The sequence below is a fragment of the Syngnathus leptorhynchus genome, chromosome 1 (genome assembly GCF_054491065.1).
Source record: "Syngnathus leptorhynchus isolate UIUO chromosome 1, UIUO_Slep, whole genome shotgun sequence".
Lineage (NCBI taxonomy): Eukaryota > Metazoa > Chordata > Actinopteri > Syngnathiformes > Syngnathidae > Syngnathus > Syngnathus leptorhynchus.
In genome coordinates, this window is record NC_141195.1 from 6,724,705 (window position 1) to 6,747,664 (window position 22,960).

The 22,960-nt window shown below is 42.9% G+C and overlaps 1 protein-coding gene across 7 annotated transcripts in view; it reads right to left on the reverse strand.

Moving 5' to 3' along the window:
• LOC147061622 (IQ motif and SEC7 domain-containing protein 1-like) overlaps positions 1–22,960 on the reverse strand; it is a 77,294-nt gene that overhangs the window by 17,211 nt on the left and 37,123 nt on the right. The window contains exon 1 of one of the 7 annotated variants that reach the window (XM_085920864.1): positions 14,240–17,220. The exons of 5 other annotated variants lie outside the window; for them this stretch is intronic. In XM_085920864.1, the coding sequence (XP_085776990.1) occupies positions 14,240–14,316 (77 nt within the window). In that variant the 5' untranslated portion in view covers positions 14,317–17,220. Of the gene's footprint in view, positions 1–1,975; positions 4,290–14,239; positions 17,221–22,960 lie in introns of those variants that run through there. One more of the 7 variants, XM_085920872.1, reaches the window with a different exon arrangement.

The following is a 22,960-nucleotide window of genomic DNA, read 5'->3' on the forward strand; positions in this document are numbered from 1 at the left end:
TGTTATTTTTTTAATGGCGTCAGTATGGGTTGCTAAGGAAATGCATCATGTTTTCCTAGAGGCAGCACAAAATGAGTCGAGTTTAAGTCGAGTATGAGTAATGACCCAAAAGTAGCATACGGTATACAAATGTAATCCAGCCCCCCTGCTGCTTTCTTCATCTGTCTATTCACCCGAGACATTTTTTTTTCCATGATATTTGGCAACACCTCAATATCAAAATTCAAGACGCACACGCACAGACGACATGTGCTCCAAAGACAACAAAAGCAGATGTCCTTACTCTGCAGAGAGCTCATAAATACAGATGCAAAGAGCAGCCTTAACAACCTCACGTTAACGGAAATAAATTCCTCAGGTGGAAGGTTAGAGGACCACACAGCAACACACAAGCTCCCAGAACAAGTCGTGGTCTACCCAAATGGCCAGCATTGCCAAAAACTGGGTTGATGAGCAGCGAGTTGCCGCTCAACATGGCTGCTACCTGGGATCCTGCTCCAACCAGCAGCCTGACAGTCGCTCAGTGGGAGTTTGTAACAAAGTAGACGGGAGTATCATAAAACATTTAGGTTCAAAAGATTCGGGGATTGAAGCTTCTACTACAAATCACAAACTGTCATCAAGCCTCCCCAGTTGTATGTGCCTCCATGCGACTGTCGCCACATCAAACGCTTTGAAGGTCTTTTTCATCTTATTGTTAGACGTATAACTGTAAAGTCAAACACAAGCATGGCTTTAATAATACCAATGTACTTGACTAAAAGACATGAGCAGATGTTCAACATTAAATGACTAATAAGTAGCAACTACATTTTCAACCACGCGTCCAGCCCACTCTTCGGAGTGCTGATCGCCAATTCTTCCCAAGCGATCTGCCCCAAAATAGAAAACTCTTATCCAATAGCATACTGTAAGTCCACAAGTTCCCTTTTTTTTTTAAATTACCAGATGTACCTACACTGGAACCTGCAAATGTCCCTGAGGTCGACCGGAACCATATGGCGTTTAAAATGATCTGATCATGTATTGCTGTTTCCAGAAATACTAAACCTTCTTCCTGTTTCCATCCACCAAATAATTACCGCTGAATACTTTAAGCAACCCAACCAGTCAACAAAGAAACACACAAAAGCTTTTATGCTAAGCTAATGGTTATACCTTCATGCGAAGCTAACGGTAAAAAGTATGGACCACTAACATCACGACATACTCAGCCATCCAGATAGTTTGTCTGCAGATGTTTTGGTGATGAAGAAATATTACTCGGCCAACAAGTTTATTGGTGAGGTAGGGTTTTGATCTGAGTATGGCTTTGATTTTTCAGTATTTCAATGCTGCCTCAAACAAAGACACTGCACAGATAATGTGATTGAATGTGTGATGTGGGCTGCGCTTACAGGACTTAAAAGTCATCACAGATCAATACGGCTCCCTTGCATACTTCCAGACCTCATTCTGTCTGAATCAAGGCGGCACTGCTCCTCCCTCCTGTCAAGACTCAACAACAACCCCAACCGCAACAACAACAACAACAGAGTCGATGTCACAAGTCGTCCAATGCGGAATGATCCAACCACCCTCCAGCGTGCACTCAACACCTGCCCTTGAGGATCCAGCTAGTTAAAAAAAGCACACAGTCATGTCCAGGAAGCAGGAGGGCTGTGACACGCCACAGGAATGCCCTTCAAGCAGGGAGAACAATCCACAACTCACAAATGGAGTCAGAGTGAGTGAGAAGAAACACATCATGATGACGTTAAGTGACTCTCTTAACAAAAGCCGCAGACTGGTAAACCGTGATGTGGATTATGGGCAGTGCAAATAAGTGAGTGGACACACAGGGCGTCTCTCTGCTGTTTAATAAATAGAGCTTTATGAGCTCAACCTCATCCAATAACATCACATTCATGCACCCCCCATACACAAACAGACTAAAAACAAAGACTCCCATTTGAAACTCTCCAATTACTCTTACCAGCCATTGAGCTCAAGCTCCAGCAGGGACTGAGTCTTCTCGGAGTTACACTGCAAACACCACATGCTGTCCACCACGAGCAAGACACACCACCGAACATCAGGGGTCCCCCCGGTCTCGATTGTCCTTATTGATAATGCCTAGAAGCGTTCTCTAATGGACAAACTCATGTCCAAAGTGCCATCTGGTTGAATCCCCAAGCGCCGTGCAGTCAAAGCCGTCACTTGGTCCAGCAAAAAATGCTCCCAGTAGATGATAGGCAGACATGGTCAGAGCTAAGTGGGAGTTTTTAATCTGACAGACAGTGGAGCTTTTTTTTGTTAGAGCTTTCCTCCTCGGTGTTCTAGTTGCGCCGGGCTGCAAAGAGTGTGATGGGGGGCGGAGGCTTGGACGCCGGGGAGTGTGGGTTTTTGCCAGACCCTGAGCATTATGGAAGAGGGCGGGGTGTGGCGAGGGGGAAAAGTGGGCGGAGGGTTAGTGTAGCTGGGTAGAAAGAGAGAGAAGGGGATGGAAAAAAAACTCATCCTGTAGGGAAGGGACACACAAATGACCCCAAGGCAGAGGATGTAAGAAAATCACATTTTTCCGTTTGTGTTATCAGCTAATCGAAAACATTTAAAAAAAAAAAAAAAAGTGGGACGGTTATTTAGGTACAAATGAGTTGGGTTTATAAACAGGAAAAGAAGAGATGCTGTGACAAATGTTTGCTGATCTTTTCGTGAGTCGAGATTGAAGAGAGCACTTCTATTAATAGAGCCTCTCAAGGCTGTGGAGTGACGGTAACTAAGAAAAGAACTTGAGTGGATACAGTGTCTTTCATCTGTAAAACACGGAACAACACATTAGAGCATCTTCAACATTTCCTTTTCCTTTATTCTTTTTCCTTTTACCGATTTCACCCACGGCACGCTTCTCTGAAAAGATTCCAAGTTTTTTCCATCCACCTTCACGCTTGCAGTTGATCCGTTAACTGGGAGTCTGTTTTGGCGACAGAGTTGAAGACTAATCACCCCTCAGAGAGAGATGGGAGGAGGGGTGGGTTGATGTAAACTGCCCTCCGTTAAAGGTATTTTCTGTCTAATGACAACAGACACAGGAAACTGGAAGGAGAAGTTTAGAGGAACAGTCTATCCTGAAAGCTGCCAGTGTCCTTTAATTAGAGGCAGACAGGCAGACATAGCAGCTTAGTCAAATGAGTCACAATCATGAATGATGACGATGCGCACAACTGGACGAGCGTTCTATTTTGGTTTGGGATCTCGGCCCTGGTTACTAGCGCCTACAGCTGCTAATGCTAAACCCACAAAGAGTCAACTTACAAGCACTCACTTATCACACAACCCTTCCCCTCTCATGACCAAAATCGTTTTCCTCCTGACTCATTAGGGACCGAAATCTCTTTAAGATTTCGCTTTAGTAGAACGAGTTATCTAAAAATGTTTTCCAAATGTGTGCGTGTTGATAGAGGTCTTTGTAATCCTACAAGACCACCGGGATCAGAGATACAGCTACGTTTATTTGTGTGGGAAAGAGATAAGAACTATCACAGCTTCATTTTGACATTTATAAGTCCTGAGCCTATTATCAATGTTTCAACGAGGCGCACAAGGGTCGGATTAGCAAAATGCGATCTGGAAAGCTCAGCTAAAATGATCTCATTTGCAAAATCCAAGGTAAAACTGCTGCATTATATTGTTATGGACAATTCTAGGACCCAATCCAGTGGAATTCTCCGTCTGCCTCCGCATCTCCTCTTGTGTTACGACCCTGTCTAGTCATCCCGTCTGGTGAAGGCCCACTCCTTCTCCTGAGTTCAGCCTGCTGGCTTCTCTACTGTGGAATGATGTCATTGAAAATTCCAAGCAGAGGCCCTCTCACCGCTCATAAAACACCATTTCTTCAACTCGATACATATGGTCGCTCTACATTTCTGCGCCTACTCCATCACCCTCCACGAGTCCTCCTTTTTTTTTTTCCCCCGACGCATTACACGTTACACAAGGTCAAAGAGGCACATGGAGGTCAGCGATACACAAACAGATGCCGCACTATCTAGAGAAAGAAAGAAAAACAAAGACTTTCCCAAGCATTGTGAAGAATTACAAAAGACAAAGTAGACTAAAGGATATCAACTGAAATGACAGAGGAAACCGATCTCTTCCTGGAAACTTTGGTCAGTCACATGCTTGTGGAACATCTGCCACTGTCTATGGAACATTATACACCGTTTGCATTTCAGACTGAAACCTGTGTGAAGAAATGAAAAATAAAAAGGAAAACTCAGCCCTTGCCTGGTCTGGAAACAATTACAAGAGCCTGATGTCATAGTTTGATACAAAAGCATATACAGACGACTTTGTATAGAAGGGGAGGGGTGTTTTTTTTCCCCCTTTAGGAGCAAATAATTTCGGTTACAGTTTATAAACGGATCCTGAAAAAATGAAGAAATTAAAGATTGGGTCACCTCAGAAATGCTTGACACAAATATCATTTCAGCCAACCAAGAAAATAACGAAATATCATCTGAATAGGTCCAAAAGAACCATCTTTGACTTTATGCATGTTCATTCCAAGATTGACTGGGTTTGTTCTGCTTTCCTCTCATTTTTCAAACACACATGCCAGTCAGGTGGGCTGAAAATATGGAAACAGTTGAAGCGCATATATTCAGACATCCAGTGATGCATCCTGTCTGGGCTTTCTTGCGTGTACGCTTAGCCAACAAAGCTGTTTTTTCACCATTACAATCGAACCACGTTTGTGTTCTACTTTTCGCAATCCAGTAAAATTCGTTTTATGGAACTCTGGCAAAGCTGCGGCTTTGATTGCATGCATATGTGATCGGTCTCATGCTATATAAAAGACATACGGAGGTCACGTATGGTGTCGCGTTACCATTTTTAGACTGTCCTTTCGCAACAATTTCCTCTCAGTTTGCTTGCTGGCCCCAGCCAGCAAATTACTCTGAAGCTTATTACAAAGCTCAGCCCCGACAGAAATACACTACAGCACAATTGTCTGATCTAAAAATATACCCATGTGAGGTGACCCGATGTGGTAAACAGTCTGCGAGTGAGCGAGAGGGATGAACAATGCGACGATGAGGAGCATGAGAAAGTATTCACAGGAATAAACTGCTGATGTCAACTCATGCCTGCAATTGTAGCAAATCAGCACGTTATTATTTTCGGCAATAACAATGCGAGCATCTCTTGAGGTTTTCTCTCGGAGGAGTCTTGTCTGTGAACGCGATAAACACCACAGCGGGTATAAATAACTGAGGTGGTTATAAGAGACAGGCACTGGCACATTAAACGGGACACCATGGGAAAGAGTTGGTGGTGGGGGTGTGGGGGGCGGTTAGGAGTGACAGTGCCACTCATTGGTCAGAAATGATACTGCAAGACATACGTTAGGTCGAGGGAGAGAAGAAATGTGCAATGATGTCATATGGGAGCACTGAGGTCAGGCGTGTTTATAATAGCTGAGGGCGGAGAGGGTGGACGGGTTATTCAAAAGAGGCAGGATGTAAAACGAAAAGTTGTTTTTCCAAAAGGATTGTAATAGGTGTAGGTCCGGGTGGATCCGTTTGAGGGAAGTAAGACAATCCCATCTGTTTTATCATAAACAGAATATGGTTCCAGTCATGACTAATTTATTCGCAAAAGGTTAAGCTATTTGTAAAAAATAAAATTGCAAACTGAGGAGTGCAGCATCAATAAAAGCACGTGACTTGACATGGTTAATAGAGACAAGTCCAGAAGAAAATCAAACTGATCTGTTTGCGGTGTCGTGCACACACACAAAGTGGGCAGTAGTTGAAATGAGATGCCCTCAATGATATTTGCCAACCAAGATAACTCGGGATCAGCTGATCCTATTGAATGCCTGGGTGGGGCGGAAAGTGGGTCATCAGCCCATGGAAGAATCAGCTGATTGAGCATCACGGATAGGCTAAAAAAGCAAGCCCTTGATCGAGCTGGAAAACCGCAACAGTAACACGCTTGATATTTAAATAAATAAATAAATGAATAAATAAAAAAAATAAAAATAAAAGAATAAAAAATAGAAAAATAAATAAATCTTATCTGAATGGTCTTGATCCCATCAGAATATTCCGGATGAGGTGTATACATGAATCTGAATAAATGCATTTGTGTAAACATAGCCAATGAAGAAAATATTCCGATATCATGATCCATTTTCAGTCGTTGTAAAGCAAAGTAATGTCTTCAAGCCATCTGCTCCCCAAAACTAATCACTCCTTGGTGGCCAATCAACCATCACATACTTCCCCCAAATGCTAAAATCAATCCAATCTGCTTTGTCAGTCATGCTAAACTCATTTCGACTCGCCACCTGTCATCTTAGTCAGAAGTAAACATGCGTGTTCTTGTCAAAATGCAATTTCCTTTTATGTGCGAGCGCTTGGCAATGTAATCAATTCAGTCACGATCAATTCAGTGACATCAATGAGCTGGCTATATTGACTGCAAGGCTTACAATAAGAATAATTGCTGCTCCAGTCCACTTGCATTCACTCGCCGCAGCACCGGGAATCAGATAAGCGGCAGATGATGTCAAATGCGTTGTTGTAGCTCATTCCGTGCAAATCCCTCGCAAGATTTTATGAGCAGCCAACTACGAATGAGTTTCGAGCGCTGACTCCGGCACAAATACAAGACGTGCACGTGATATTGACATGGAATCAACTTTTCCTTCGGTCTTGCATCTTTTCCTGGCTAAGCCACAAGTGCTTTCGTGGCATCTGAAGCCCACAAGGGAGGAGAACCTCCTGGCTTGCCGGGCCAAACAACATCAGGGCTATTTAGTCCTTGATCGGATAGAACGTGAGCACCAGGGGGAGAACTGACAATATGTCACAAGATTTACTGCCAGGTCAGAACGCACAAATGGTAGCTGTCACTCTTGGCTTGTCGCAATGCGATTCAAGATCATAAAGTTTCTGCTCTAAAAATGAAAGCACATCATAAATTACACACTAATCACCTCATTAAGGTGACAGTAGTGAAATCAGTCAGTAGAAAAAAATAGACTAATCTGGAGGGGTTGAACACACATTGAATCAAAGCTGTAAATTGACAATGTGATTCTCACCAGCCTTTGGGAATTCACTGTTATTTCATCTGTTTTGAATGAAGAGCAGTTTAGGGTATGGCAAGATGTTATGAAGAACCAATAAAGAATGCCGAAGAAAGAAATATTCATCGAAAGCCGTGGTTGACGGCACCTTTATAAAGGAAGCTAAATTAATGAGGACATTATTTATGATTCGCAGCTCTCCTGTCTATGTGCTCACAAACACGATGGTCGGGAGATTTATTAATTATAAATTAGGTTGTGCAACTCGGGTGTCTTGTTCTGGGTGGTGGTGGTGGTGGTGGTTGTCCTCTGTGATTGCTAAGGATACTAACCTGCACCAAAAGGTTAGCGACAATCATCCCAAATGAAAGACAAAGTTTCGAAATATCAGAAAAGGACAGAAGTGCCACTCATGGCAGTTCTCTTTAATTCTAAGTCTCTAAAAAAAAAAGATAATCAAAAAGATAAATCACTAATCCCCCTCCACCTTCTTGAACAGGAACAAAGCAGGAAAAGGAAGAACTCCTCCTTTTGTGCGGGTCACGAGCCGAGCGCTGAGAAATGGGATTCAGACGCGTATTCCAGTCCAACGAGATATCCTGAGTGTGCAAGTTCCATTCATTCCACGTTTCCACAAGACCCGGTTGGCGCAAGTCAGCAACTCTTATATTTCAACATATGCAACAAGGAAGGATATGAGAGAGAACTTCATAGAACTGGCGAGGTCTCTTTTTCAGAACCCTGTTGTTTAGAGGTCACACTGCGTCTTGTTTATTTTATAAGGTGCTGCTGGGTTGCTTGAGACTGCAGCAAGTGTCCATGTGAAAACAAGGACTCATAAAATCAAGTTACAGGATTAGGGCTATTTAATTCACACAAATCCAAAAATATTTGGATATTTTAAGCACACAATAGTGACCTGAGTCTCTCTTGGCAATCAGTCATCTACAACTCGAATGCTCATGATGGCCTGAAATGAGCCAATTGTTGTCATCAAGGAGAAATAATAGGCTTCGAATATAGCGTAAAACTTTCTATATTACGGCCTCTGCCGCCTCATCGATCCATATACGACTCTTTAGTTAGTTATTAGCGCGTCTCTTCTCTCATCCCACGAGATAGTTCCTCTGGGAATGTGCTTATTATATCAGGAGTGTGATTTTTTTAGATCAATTTTAAGCAGAGATTTGCAACATATTAGCGGTGGAATTAATGAATTGTTTATTCTCAGATTTCCAAGATTAAATATGAATCAGATGTCACAAAACGGGACAACTGGATGGTGCGGAACATCGACCTTATTCTGTCATTGTGCTCAAGCATCTGAAACACACACAGCTGTCAATCAAAAAGGTTGGATGGAGTATCGTTAGCACTCCCGTGTGGCCATTTGGGACACAAGCAAAGGTTTGCTCGCTTAGTGGCATCTATTTGACTCGCTTTCTTAACTGACAGCTTGAATACTAAATGTTTGTATATGAAATATAAATGTACTCAACAAAACAATGTTTGCAGTGTCTTGTGAATTTATTTATGGCTAATAAGACAATAACAAGATAAATGTCTACAATTTCCCCCCTGGACAATAAAATGCGGATTAAATATGTTGGCTTGGTCAGGACAATTAACACTTGTGGCCTATTGAATAGTTATTGGAAGCCATTCAAGATATTTTTTTCTCTCCTTAGTGGAACTTTTTAACCATTAAAATGGACCAGTACTCAGCAAATATTGCATCAGCCAGCTCACAGGGAACATAGTTGTGTCAGCAATTCGTTTACATCTTCCTGACAGGATGAGATATTTGTCCTTACAGAATGTGCTCACGAGATCGTAAAATGAGTTCGTATTTGCATTTCACGGAACAGAAGATCCTCGTCATCTTAATTCAATGAGTTCTGCAGAATTAAAACTCAACTTTTGTAGCGGGAGAGGGGGGTGCATGCAAGCATGCAATACAATACAGTTAGTCTCACGCTTTTGACATCTAATTGGCTCTAATGACTGCCTCGCTGGGCCCTCCATTCTGTCAACAAGTCTAATGAGAGCAGGTCCAGTTGGACCAAGAGTCATCATAGGGTAGTCTTCACTGTAAATATGTCAACAGGATGCTTCACAGGACAAGGGAAATCAGCAGGAATGCACTGGGGCAAATTAGGAATTGGGGGGGGGGTGACCATTACACACGTAGACCTGAAGTGTAACAAATTGCTCAAGTGTGAAAACTATCTTTTTACGTAAACCCGTCTTTTCTGTTTGCAACAATTTTGTATTATTATTTTGTATTATTATTGGATTGGTGCAGTAAATCTTTACATATGGCTCAATGACTCCTTCACATGGCAGGCTGTTAGTATATGGTTAGAGATTTCGGCGACTTGTTTACGAAACTTTAAAAAAAAGAAAAAAGAAACTGCATGCAGAGTTTCAGTATTTATTCAAAATGTGTTCGGGGTATTGTATTTTCTTCAGACAATTAAAATGCAGGAAAGTCTCATGCAAAAAATGATGCTGATTATGCACGCACAGTCGTCAGACAACATAATGAACTGCTTCAGAAGCTTCTAGCTTCTAACACACACACACACACACACACACACACACACACACACACACACACACACACACACACACACACACACACACACACACACACACACACACACACACAACCTACCTCCACTCAGCTGTGTCCTGGTTGAAGCATACAGTGGTGCAACCTGATCAAGGCTGTGATGACAAATTGCCACCAGTCTGAGACTGAACCAAGGTGACCTTGGTTACAGGAGAGCTCCACAAAAACACACATACATAGACACTGTGCACCAGCAGCAAGCAGCAGTGCTTGACTGGTGTGTACTGCACTAATCAGCGCATTCTCCTAAACGTCAATGAAAAGACGCGTACCCCCCACTCCCCACTCCCATGCAGAGCTCTCACTCCTCAGTGTGGCTCAGCTGTGTCTCTCCGAGCTTCATTTCCATTCTTTGAAGCTTCCTGCTCATTTATTCAGCTGCTGCCTTGATTTATGTGCTTCGGTGTTGGACACGTCCACACTCGGCCTCTGCAAGGTCAACAATTGTGTGCGTGTGCGTGTTATTTTTCCACGGTCTTCGGAACACATGGTGCCAAGGGGGAGAAATCTGAGCTCTGGACCAGAACCCATCTAAAGAGAGACGGAAAACAACACTAGATGTGGTCAGATAACATCAAAGCTTGAGAATGCTAACAAAATATTGTAGCATTTCATACTAAAGCCGGCTCTGACCAGTTGGGTCCAGTCAGCCTCGCTTCTTGAAATGTGTCCGAGTTTGACAGCACATTCCTGTCTGGTATAATAAACAAGCTGTTCTCTGCATTTTCAGGAGCTGACTTTATTTCGAATTATCGAATCCCTAAAATGGCTTCAAGAGTTCCTGAGTATCCCTCTTGCAACCTGCCTCAATTTGTACTTTTTTCCACTCTTGTTCATTTATGTGGCTGTTTAATTTCTTAGCTCTCTGCCCTTGACTTCCTCACGGTGTAAACCTTGAAATCAATTGGCCGGGCGGGCGGCCATTAGCAGTTAAGACAAGTTTGACGACTAACTTTCAAATCTATTTTACGAGAAAGGCTGATTGTTGCCGCGATGGGAAAGACATTAACATCGGACGTCAACCAAAAGACAGACTCGGGAGATTCTCACACTTTCTGGCCCTGAATTCACCAACAGATGGTGCTCGTGCACAGTCAACGCAGCACTGCAAGCGTTATTAAGATCCCAAAATAATTTTGCAGGAGAAATGTGCAATACAGAGAAGTAATGGGGAGGTTGTTTAATAACAGCAAGGAATAAAGAATAATCATTGGCCAGTGACAGCTTCTCTGGGAACTCAATTCAACACGTCATATATGAGGAGCGTTATCTCTCCTTTGTCACTAAAAGCCAATTTCAGCTTTGATTGCTTCTTATTTTGACAGGCCCAGTTTAAAAATCCCCGACAGCCCAATACTGTGTGAACCACTGAGTCACCTTCTGCGGCTAATGGATTAATTATGGCCTAAGGGAAAAAAAAAATCAGAAGACATTACATGAGTGAACCTTAGTGAATGACATCATAAGAAAATCAATTCCAGACAGCTGAGTGATGCAGGCAATAGGTGTGTGTATATTGAAAGTGGGATTTATCGCAATTGCATGCACGTGCACAGATATCAGAAGCCAGTTGTCAAGGCAACAGCTACGGGTGGTCAAAAAAAAGAGGCAAAAAAATGAATCAAAAATTCAAGGCATGAAAAGATAACCCATATGAATGCGACGGGCGAGCACACATGCAATTAGCAACATCGGGACACACATTGAAGTTTAATCACTGTTTACCAACCTCCTCCACCACAGGATGGTTTCAACATGTGCCACATTCCCCTTCTCGCCATCAGGCCTTACAAACCTAATTGAACATCTGTATTATTACACAGAATGGCTGATTATAACACTTGCATGACACGACACTATTGCATCAATGTATTCAACCACATCATCACAGGATGCTGAAGGTCCCCGAGGAAGGAGCGTAAATACATACATCATCTCACGCACGCACACAGACCGAGTTTGAAAAAAAAAAAACTCAGCTGAGTGTCAATTATTCATGAATCAGTGCGCGAGGCGGTACAATGAAGCCCCACGAACACAGGGGGCAGCAAAGCACACCTAAGAGCTGCAGTGCAGCAGCATGAGCTCATCACGCTTCTCTTCTACTCCTCCCCCTGTAATCCCCCCTCCCCACACACCACCATCTCACTAACCCCTTTATGCCTCTCCTCCCCTTGCTCACCATTACATAAGTTAATGCAGCACACACCCTCATTATTCTGCAGGCAGGCGCTGTGAGGAGATGCAAGGGAATACAGGATGCCAACAAAAGTCAAATGAGAGTCCAAAGAGCCGTAAAACGAGCCTGTGGCTTGAGATTCCCACTGCTATATTTGTCAGATCCTGATGACCCCACCTCTCCAAATAAAACCAACAAAAACAGTTGATTTGGAACTCTTGGAAATATGACAAGCACATGATGCTTTTTGCAACTGATTTTCATTGCTAGGACCACCACTGGTGGTCTGCATTGTCTTCTCCACCCTAATCAAACCAAACAAGTAAGGTCTCCGGGGGGGCATCCTTCTTGAGCATTAGAGAAAACCATCCTCATTTCAAGCATTGTAAGCAGTAAAGACACTGCAGAGGGGCTCTAGCAGAAAGCAAGCCTGCAGCAGTAGAAAGCTGACTTTGTTCACAACCTCGCCAAACGTGGTCACTTTCCAGCGAGGGACAAAAATAAATACATGAAAACTGGCACTTGAAGTTGCAAACATTGCACACAGACATCAAAAACTAGGTCTATTGGTTAGAATTTAATTATTATGCCATAATAAAGCGCATTGAAAAAATTAACATGCATTGATGTGCTCCATTTATGGAAAGCAGTACATGGAAACAACTAGAAGATTCTCAGTGATGACTTGTTTTCCACCAGATTAGTATGCGTAAAATGACTGCTACGCAAAAAAATGAAAAAATAAAAATCAACAAATGTAGATAGCAACCACTGTGGCTTCCTCAACACATAAACACAATAATTACACAGAAACATTCAATTTGAATCCACACCAATTCCACAAACTCAAGACCCGCCATTCTGGGCCGCTTCAAGTCACAATCACGCTGACATATCTGACCAGGAAACGGCTTCCATCCGAGACAGGGCTAATCTTTTCCACCGCGGAGAGTCTTTTTCACTCACCACAGTGGAACTGGAGGCTCGCTTGGGCAGATCACTGCATTTCCATTACAAGTAGTTCCTCTTCGCCGACCCCTTTACCTCTTTCTCCAAAGTCTGTTTGAGTTAGAGCAACAACAAGAAAAAAGAGCAACTTTGCCGCCTGTTCTCGTTGATCAACTACTCCCCAGTATTAATGACCCTGGAGGTTTGTCTTGGAAGTCAGTCAGCAAGCAGCGCTGACAGGTCACTTTAGCATTCCAGGCCTTTTGCGAGAGACTTTACTTAACATGCTGTTCTGCTCTTGTGTCCGCTGATTCACTGTGGGATGAGGTGGCAGCGCCGCTGTTGCCGGCTCGAGATCCACACAATAAATAAATAATGCTCGCTGACATACTAGAATAAGACACGTATCAAATGTATGCAGTCCTGTCTGGGTCAAAAGTAACACTAGCTTTTAGCTGTCAGAAGACTAAAGTGCAAAAATGAATCTTCTCATTGAGTAGCGTGAAAAAGTGTGTCCCAACTTTGTTTCATTCCTTGTAACCTTGCCAAAAAAAGAACAACTATGCTGTTCATGACTCAGCTCTTGAAAAGGGGAATTTAAAGAGGAACCATTTGTACTTGGATTTTCCGTTAACAACTCAAGGATATCATGCTCTTTGTTGGGTCTTTTCAAAGCACTACACTACCCACAATCCTGTGGGATGACAGCACTATCTGATTGGTGAAGATACCGTGGAAATGCAAATATAAGTTTTTGTGTGTGTGTGTGTGTGATTGTTCTGTATTTAATCGTTTCAATTAGCCCAAAATTATTCCTGCTTTGTTATTCAAAGCTTCATAATCCAAAAATAGCAAAATCATTGACCTCATCTGTCACAACTTTGAACCACCCCACCTTATACGGTACATTACAAACATTGACCTCCACCCCATGGTGTAGTCCACCATTATTGCTGTTGGATTATTACTCAACACAAAGCAGAAATAGTGTTGACTGGAACTTAATTTCCCCTTTAAGCAAAAACAATAAGGTCAAAAGCAGATTAGCCCAAAACAAGAAAGACGAGAATGTTACAATTTCCTGTAGACTCAAAACCAAATCTTAATGTACCAGAAAAATAAAACCACAACATTGTTCTTAATGTTGCAGTAGTAGATTTAGAAACAATCTGTCTACAGGGATTAAGGTACATTTTGTTCATCCATAGATAATTTGAAAAGAAGACTGATGCTACGTAATATGAAGTTTAAGGTAAACAAACCAGAAAACCTGAAGGGAAATCATAATACTTGATATCTTTAATTAGGTAAACTGTCTTGTCTTAAATGTGTCTTTATAAAACTGTGATAATGCACAGGAAAGCAACACAAAACGTCCATAGCCCAGATGGTCTCCTACCTTATTGTTCGGCTGGAAATGCAGTACTTCCACATGGCATTCCACACGGTAGTGACATCACTGGAGACCTCAGACATACCCGAAAAAAATGTGCATGGCCCAGCGTTTTAAAAAACTGCCTACTAAAGAATTGACCAGCGGAAATAAAGTCTGCGTTGACTCCCTCGCACCGCAAATTGCAGCCCTCATCCTTCACTTTCCATGCAAAATCCCGCAGAGAGAGATTTCATCCCGTCCGTCTCTGCTTAAAGTCTCCAAACTGCGGCGCCACTCCAACTCGCTGCCCTTACCAGCTGATGCCAGATGACCAAGTAAGGTAAAGGCCTGGCGAGATGTATATAGCAGAAGACAAAAGCTCTCCACCCACCACAACCTTTTCAGCTCTCTGCAACTCAGTTTCGTAGTTCCTTCCCTCTACTTCTCCTCATTCGGTGATCTCATGCATGCCCCCTTGACAGTGATGGGCAGGGTCTACGCCGTTAATTTCAACCAGAGAAAGAGAGTGAAGATACGGGGCTAGCAATAGGTGGGCTCATGTCCAACAATGACATAGCTCGCAATGAGAAGAAGGCTGCACTTGGGGGGGTGAAAGCCAGTTCAACATCTGGGAGAGGCTGTTTTGAGTAATAACCCGAATTTCTTCCAAGCAACACGGCTTTGGATATAATATGACGAGGTTTCAGAGATGTAATGAGTTACACCCCCATGATCGAAATATTCCGATGAATTCGGGCACTCGGATGTCTTTGGAGTGTGCAGGAAGAAAAATACCACTGAATCACAGACACGTCAGCCCTATGCAGCTGTGAATAAAGTTTTTGAAGTGCATCTGTCCGTCTGTCCTCTTGACCACATATCCAACTGGGCGGAGTGCACACTTGCTGCACAGGATTGATGACACACTGGCTATATTTAAAAATATTGCTTTGAGCAGAACACTGAACTAATCAAATATTTTCACAATCATCTTTACACAAGAATGTTCGCGTGACACTTTTAGTCGAGAGATGGATTCATAGCATTTATGTCATACATTCCCAGATTTAAAAACTAATAATCAAGATGTTCTCATCTGACACTGAGCACTAATCTGACACAGATCAAATCATTGACGTCTTAAGTCACTACACGCATGAGCAGACGGAAGCAAACAACAAACAACCACGTTTATAGCTACCGTTGCAAAAAGGTAATTCTGTTAAAGCAGAGTGGAGACAGAGTTAGACAAAAGCAAATACTGACCACAGCACAAGTGCAGGCCATCTCCCAGCTCTGAGGATGGATGGATGGCCCCTGTTCTAGCTATCCATTTTCTATTTGGTGAGCTAGAGCTGACTTGGGCAAGAGCAGGACACTTATAGAAAAACACTCATTCTCATTCACACTAAAGGACAAGTGAGTCGTCAACAAATCTCAATTTTGGAACGTGTGAGGGAGACAAATTGCCGATAAATGAGAGATGGGCATTTTAAATATAGACAAAATACATGCAAACGGGCAAAATCTTTTCTCTAAATGTATTTCAGTTTTGGATAATACATTTCCCACGCATGAATAAAAGATCCACAAACTAACCCAAAGAGTGTTTGAAGCAAACAATAAAATAACCACTCCATACTGTTGTTTTTTTTCCCAGTGCAAAAGGAAACCAACAAGAACGAGAAACCAACTTTAAGTGATTGTTTTTTTTCACAAAAAAATCAACTCATTCAAATTTTTCATTTTACTATGTTTGTCCTGCATATTGTTCCAACGCCCCCTCCAAAATTAGCAGGCCTACTCACCCTGTAGTTTAAGGAAGTATATGACCTAGTTTAAAGCCAATGGAGATATATCTTCCATTTAATGGTGATTGGTGACATAACAACTTGGAACTACATTCCAGTGTATTTGGAAACAAAAAATAAAACAAAAAATAAAATATTAATTTAGAGGTCCACTCAAAGTGTGGTGGCAGCCAGTTTGCCCATCCTTGCCGTAGACCAAGAAAAACTTAACAAAGCGAGGCCATAGCCCGGACTCAAACCCGATGTGATAATCTCTCTGGCCGACCTCTGTTCCAGTTCCATCTATAGCTGAGGGAATACCCTAAGCCTTCATTCAAAGATGTTGCCTGCTAAATCAGTCATGCATTATTAATGAGACTTCTGTCTTCATATGTGAGAGAACACATAATCATATATAAGAGATGTTTCCTTTCAAGCTTTCTCATCCATTCTGATCCAGATATCAAACTGATAGCATATAATTCTATTCAATAGCTTTTTCTGATTAATGTGTCATTAAATGAGCCAAAGGGTGGAGACAAAGCTTCATTAGGACCCAATGAATTGTCTCAGCTGCATTTCAGTTTTTCAGCAGCTGGAGTTTCATTGTTAGGTAAAAGGAGCATCTGAGGCCACTGTCATTATGGGCTGTAAATGACATGACGCCTTCTTTGTGGTCCCAACAGCAGCAGCGGCGGGGGGGGGGGGGGGGTGCCGGTCTAATTTATCCAGCATGAGAGAGCAGTGGCAAACCTTTTTTGATAAAGCTGCGACACACATGCATGAGCAGTGGTTCAAAATCATCTGACATCTGGTAATCAAAGGACAAGACAACATGTTTGAGAATGTTCCAGAGGGTTCATCCTCTTCGTTCCCACTTTGATTTACAGTTTCAAAGCTCACCAAAAAGAACTTTTCATCTAATCTGAGGGATGACGGTGAGAAAGAAAATTGTGGACAAAACTGGCTACTAATGAGGCATAGATTATGCAGGAGGTGAGAGGTGAACGGTGCAGGTTCCCAGTGGGACTGAGAGGAATACATTTAGCCATCGCCTGCTTCTCAGTTAACAGACATAGCCAAGCTATCACAAAGTCAAGAAAACGGGTGAGTTTGCAAGGCCACGATGGACAAGACAGACCAAGTTGTCTTTGGGAAAGCTCACAATTCCTCAAACTAATGTCTGCCTTCCTTCAAACAACGTTGTGTTGTCTTCCAACTTACCTTTTGTAAAAGTTGTTGTGAGGGTGCAGGCACAGCACATGCCAGTAATCCAAGCAAAACGCTTTAAACTTCCACATCCTGGGCTCGGACGCTCAAGGGGCGGCGCGGTTCTGGAATCCAACGACATTAAACGACAACATGGCAGCAAATAAACACAACCTCGCTCATTTCTTCAGCCAACAAATTCATGGCGTGGAAATCAAATTCATCCTCCTACTGGAACGCAACCTCAACCGCGGCAGCTTGAACCTGCCAGGAACAACCACGCCACTCCTGGAACAGCCTCTGTCAACACAAGCCCAGAAAAGCCAGCAGACCGGGAACCCCTTTTGGACTTATTTGAAGCGAAAGCCTATGCTCGGGATTCGAGTCTCAACAGTGATGGCTGTGTTTAGCAGCAATCCAGGTCAGTCAGTGTGTCCTCTGTGACGGTGGCTCAACACAGTGCGTCAGCCGAGAATCCTCGGAGACTTCGGCTCCAGTCGGCACAGGTACCGGAATGTGGAGGAGAGCCCGGGCGAGGAGGAAGGACTCTTGCCGTTGCCAGTCGATCTCAAACTTTCCACTCAAGCCCTTCTCCTGGTTTCTCCTCATCCTTGTGCGCTTGCTCTATCAGTCTCCCTCTCACAGCCACTGCCATGCGCACAGGACCTCCCAGAAATGTGCCGATTGGGGTTGCCGGGCAACACTAGCGTACTCGAGAAGCTTCAAAAGGAAGCAGAGCAGGAAGGCATTTGATTGGCTGTCTTATTGGATGGGTGGGGCTGCGGCAATGTTGGATGACCACATGTGTTCATGCGTGTGTCGAGCAGGCATCCTCTCTGGAGTCTATGCGCAAAGAATGTTGGCTGATGGAGATTCCTAAAATGAATTTATTAGTGGGGTCACATACGGATGTAAGAAGAAAAATCGAATTCATTCTTGTAAGATCATAAACCTTAAGGATGTGAACATTTTTTTAGGATTCAATTTAGTAGTGCATCTTCTGGCAAACATGTTTTGAGTTGAACACAAACGGAGTGTTGTTCCTTCTCTGCTGCAGTTCAACCAGGACCTCTCATCAATATTCAATCCTCGGTCGTGTGAAAACCAACAAACAATGAGAATGATGCATCGTTACGCAAACATACGGGCCTTCTCACTTAGTAATTCATAAAATGCAAATAAGCATGCAGAGTAACACGCAATTTGCGATTAGATCGGTTTCATCTGTCCACGGCTCTCCGCGTGACTCTTTCCTGCCCCCCCTGGCACCGAATGTGCCCTCTCAAAATATAGAAGGAGCTTCTGTGTCACAAAGGATGCACAGAAAGCCTGAATGGCAGCGCGGGCACACAAAGGAATGAATTAATCTACACACCATTCATCAGCCATTTTCTCACAATTCACACCTCCTTCTTTTAATGAGCCTCACAGGAAACTAAATGGCGCGATTCCCACTGTGATTTGTTTGGTCTCAAAAGTATCACACTTATTGACTTTCTGTAGTCAATATTAAAGAGAAACATGAGCATCCGTCAACGAAAAAAAATGCCCTTCACTATTTTCAATCTAGTTCCTTTCCTTTTTGATGAATGGAACGTGACATTCAGTGGCAAAGTGTGGGTGGAAACAGCGCTGTTTTTGTTCAGAACGCAAAAGAGCCTGTCAGGAAGAGCGATTGGTGCAGCAATAGGTGGTATCAAATGCAAATGGACCTCAAACACGACACGTTTACAGACGGCAGGGCAGAGTCAAGGGAACGAAAACCAAATCAGCAAACACGCATGTTCGTAGAGGTGTTCGACAACACACCAATTATCAATTTAATCGATTCTTTGGAGACATTTTTAACTAAAGATTGTCCAAATCCTCAATCTGTTTGATATTTCTTAGCTGTTGTTTAGGTGTGTTTTACCCACTAAATAATACTAAATAAACAAAAATAAATTGATGATAAACAGTAATACAACCATTTTAACACACTTTAATGCAAATAAAATTGTATCCAATGATTTGATTAATTGTTGAAGTATTCAATAGAATCATCAATTCTAAAAATATTTGATCGTGACAGCCTTACCCAGGGGTTACCAGGATTATGATAAAATAATAATAATAATAATAATAATGAAATATACTATATCTAATCAAACATTGCTGCTTTGTAGAAAGAAAGTTACATTGGCAGTGGTTAAGAAATCAGATAAGGATATAAAAGTTCTATCAAGTCACTCTGTTTGTTGACCATAATAAGCATTTGAAGGTATGATAAAATAAAATCAGTCCTGTTTTATATTGTGCTAATCACAATACCACAAATCTAAGGGCCATAAAAAAGCTTTGGCCCTGCAGTCATTCTAATAAATGACCTGATGTGAAGAGCGCTTTGACAGACTCGTATTGTCTCAATGCTACGGCTGCAGCATTAAACTGCAGCACTCTGACATGGCTGATATTGAGCATTGCAGCGCCTCCCCGGGATTGACCCAGTCAATCACTGATAAACTGCCCTAAAGCATCTTGCCATGACCTTCCCGAGTGATGTGCACTCCATAAACACTTGAGTAGAAAATGGCCAGCTGCAAAGAATCATCTTGCCATTGCGAGGTCTCAAGGAGTACTCGGGTTGTGCACTGCCGATTTGATAAGACAGCGAAAAGCATGCGGATGTTTATGGCATAGCAAGGAGATTAGAATGGGATTCAACGTGACTACTTATTTCATTAATGAACTATTAGGCTTGCTGAATCAGTTTGCAAAAGAACAAATGAGAGAGAAACAAGCATTTATCAATACATACAGACACACGTCACAATACAGCAATCCCTCGTTTTTCGCGGATAATTGGTTCCAAAACCACCCCACAATAAGTGAATTTCGCAAAGTCGGGTCCCCTCTCTCATCCATTTTTTATACCGCTTATCCCCACGGGGGTCGCGGCCGTGCACGGGGGTCGCGGCCGTGCTGGAGCCTATCCCAGCGGTCATCGGGCAGTGGACGGGGGACACCCTGAACCGGTTGCCAGCCGATCGCAGGGCGCACAGAGACGAACAACCATCCGCACTCAGACTCAGGGGCAATTTGAAGTGCTCAATCGGCCTACCGTGCATGTTTTTGGGATGTGGGAGGAAACCGGAGTGCCGGGAGAAAACCCACGCGGGCTTGGGGAGAACATGCAAACTCCACACAGGGAGGGTCGGAGGTGGAATCGAACCCGCACCCTCCTAACTGTGAGGCGGACGTGCTAACCAGTGCACCACCGAGCCACTTTTTTGTGTGTCAATAAATGTATATGAACGGCGCTCAGAAAATGTCCACAACGTGAAAGCTCATGGAGGTGACACACATACACACACAGAGAGAATGAGCCATTTACGCATGAACTTATTATTGAGTCTGGGTGAAGTGCACACCTGAAAGAATGCCATGGAAAAGTGCTCCTCCATGTGGCGTATTGGGATATCGTCTACACCCAGCCAGGACAGGATGGGTTAATTCAGCAGAATGAAACCTTTTTTGTTCTACACGTCCCATTCACGTCTTTAAAAATAAAAAATCATTCACAGTATATATACACAACATAAGGATTTTGCTTGATGATTCAGTCAAATATCATGTCAAGTATTTGCATGTTTTCCATTTATAACTATAGTATAGGATTGCCGGCTAAATGAGGATGTGTGGAGTAGTATGGAATATATTCTTATGGGCAGATGATAAAATGTCATGTCTTTCCAGAGAGGAGAAGTGGGAAGATAATCCTGCACGGAAGGTAGTGCTCCATTTTACATACTAACACGTCACCCACATGGGTACAGCTGTTTAGCCGCCAGCTTGAGAGCAGGCACGCAGAAGGTGGGTGAAGGGTGGGGGGGAGACAAACTGGCAAAGATGGTGGGTGGAATAAATATTGAGGAGCTGAATTTTATCTAGAATAAACTTTCGGCTTTGTAAAAAAATCAAAACCACATGCAAGCTGAGTTAAAAGTATAAAGAGGGTAATAACATTACTCTGGCTGGGTTGAGGTGGGCACTATGTCGTGAAATATTTTCTTTTATTTATTGAAGGCCTGTCACACCCTGAGGGCTGATCTATACAACTGAGGGAGAGTGACGTGATCCCCGTCAAGGACCGTCGGTAACACGGAGCTTTTCAACATATCCCTATCTTTTTCGTCAGGTCGCAGTTCTGCTGTGATATAAATTCAGCACGCGCAGACAGAACTGCCAGTACAAAAAAATGATGCAACCATCATATGTAGAAGATCGTCGTACTGTATGTGAGACAACATCCGTGCAGATAAACATATCTGCGTCTTCTGCCAGAGGAACAGAATGTTCTGGAGGTGCATCTGTTTCTGATGCTCTCCTCTGTGCATCTGCTGTTGGCAAAGGCAGCGCCTTATTATGGTCTGTTTCAAGCCTCTGATGCATCAGCACTAGCAGGTCCCCCGAGGAAACTTTAACTCAGTGAGACGTGCACCCGTGAGTGCAGCAGCACATCCAGCCGGCTTGATAGTCTTTGAACATGACTTAAAAACTCGGCGGCTGACACTCGGCAAAACACAGCAAATATCTAGCGGTTGATGTAAAAAATATGAGAAAAATTGGTTCTTGAAACAAATATGAAGCTTTATTTTCCTATTACTACAAAAAAACGTCACATTAGTATGGAGGACAAACCACACCTTGCTGGATTGAGTGACGCTAGAAACAACAACAGAAAGCCTCCGGAGCTCTCCGTGATCCTCTCTAACCTGCTTACTGAGGGCAGCACAATGGCCCGGTGGGATGGGAAAGATTACGTCCTTGCAACCCTCAATACGATGAGCCGTAGAGAGAAAACACAAATATTCCACAGTTTTTTATTTTTTTTCAGTTTTAGCTTTTCAGGTTAAATACTGCCGGTTTAATGGCTGCTATTTTTTCAAAGTACATAAAAACAAATTAGCTCCGAGTAATAATAGTAAAAGGGAGTGTTAAATTCTAGTGATTGGGATTAATTGATCCATTGTTGAAACTAAAAAGAGGGCAATTAATGAAGATGCAAAGCCATCAACGTACTGTAGGATCAACCTTGAAGCCTTCAATCCACGTTTCCTAGCAATCAAAAGGAGATTAAAATGTGCAAAGAAATGAAGCAGCTAATTGGCGCCAAAACAAAATAACAACAGATTTTACGCTTACATTTCAGTGAAATTAACAACTTGATTTGAAAACACTGCTCATGATATTCAAATCCAGCATTGACTCATTTCACATCCTCAGTATAAATTCATCAACCAAACCTGTAATTTCTACGCTTAATAATAATATTGTCAACTGCAATGTCAGCTGTCGTAACGTTTGGCAGCAAACTGTCAGAGCAATTGCCAGACGAGGGGGGGGACTCAAAAGGGTTATATGATGACAGGGCTACACGTACACACAGCATGTTTCTGTGCTTGGGCAAATGAGTCACTAAGTTCCATCTCTGCAGCATTTTGCCCACATCCACTGATGCCATGTGTGCTGACAGCAGGCTCTGTGCCAGCCCATGTGCCAGCAATGTAGACATTGGACTAAAGCGCCGTGGAGGTTTGCTCGCAGCCAATGCGCTTAGTGCTTCCTCTGTAAAGACTCCGAAAAGGCGAATGTTCTGTCAGCTGTGGTGACGCACTCGCTATTTCATCAGCGCTGGCGTCATTGGAGCAGGAGTAGCGCATTAAGATGTTCTCAGCTAATCACGAGAAATGGGTATTCCTGTTGG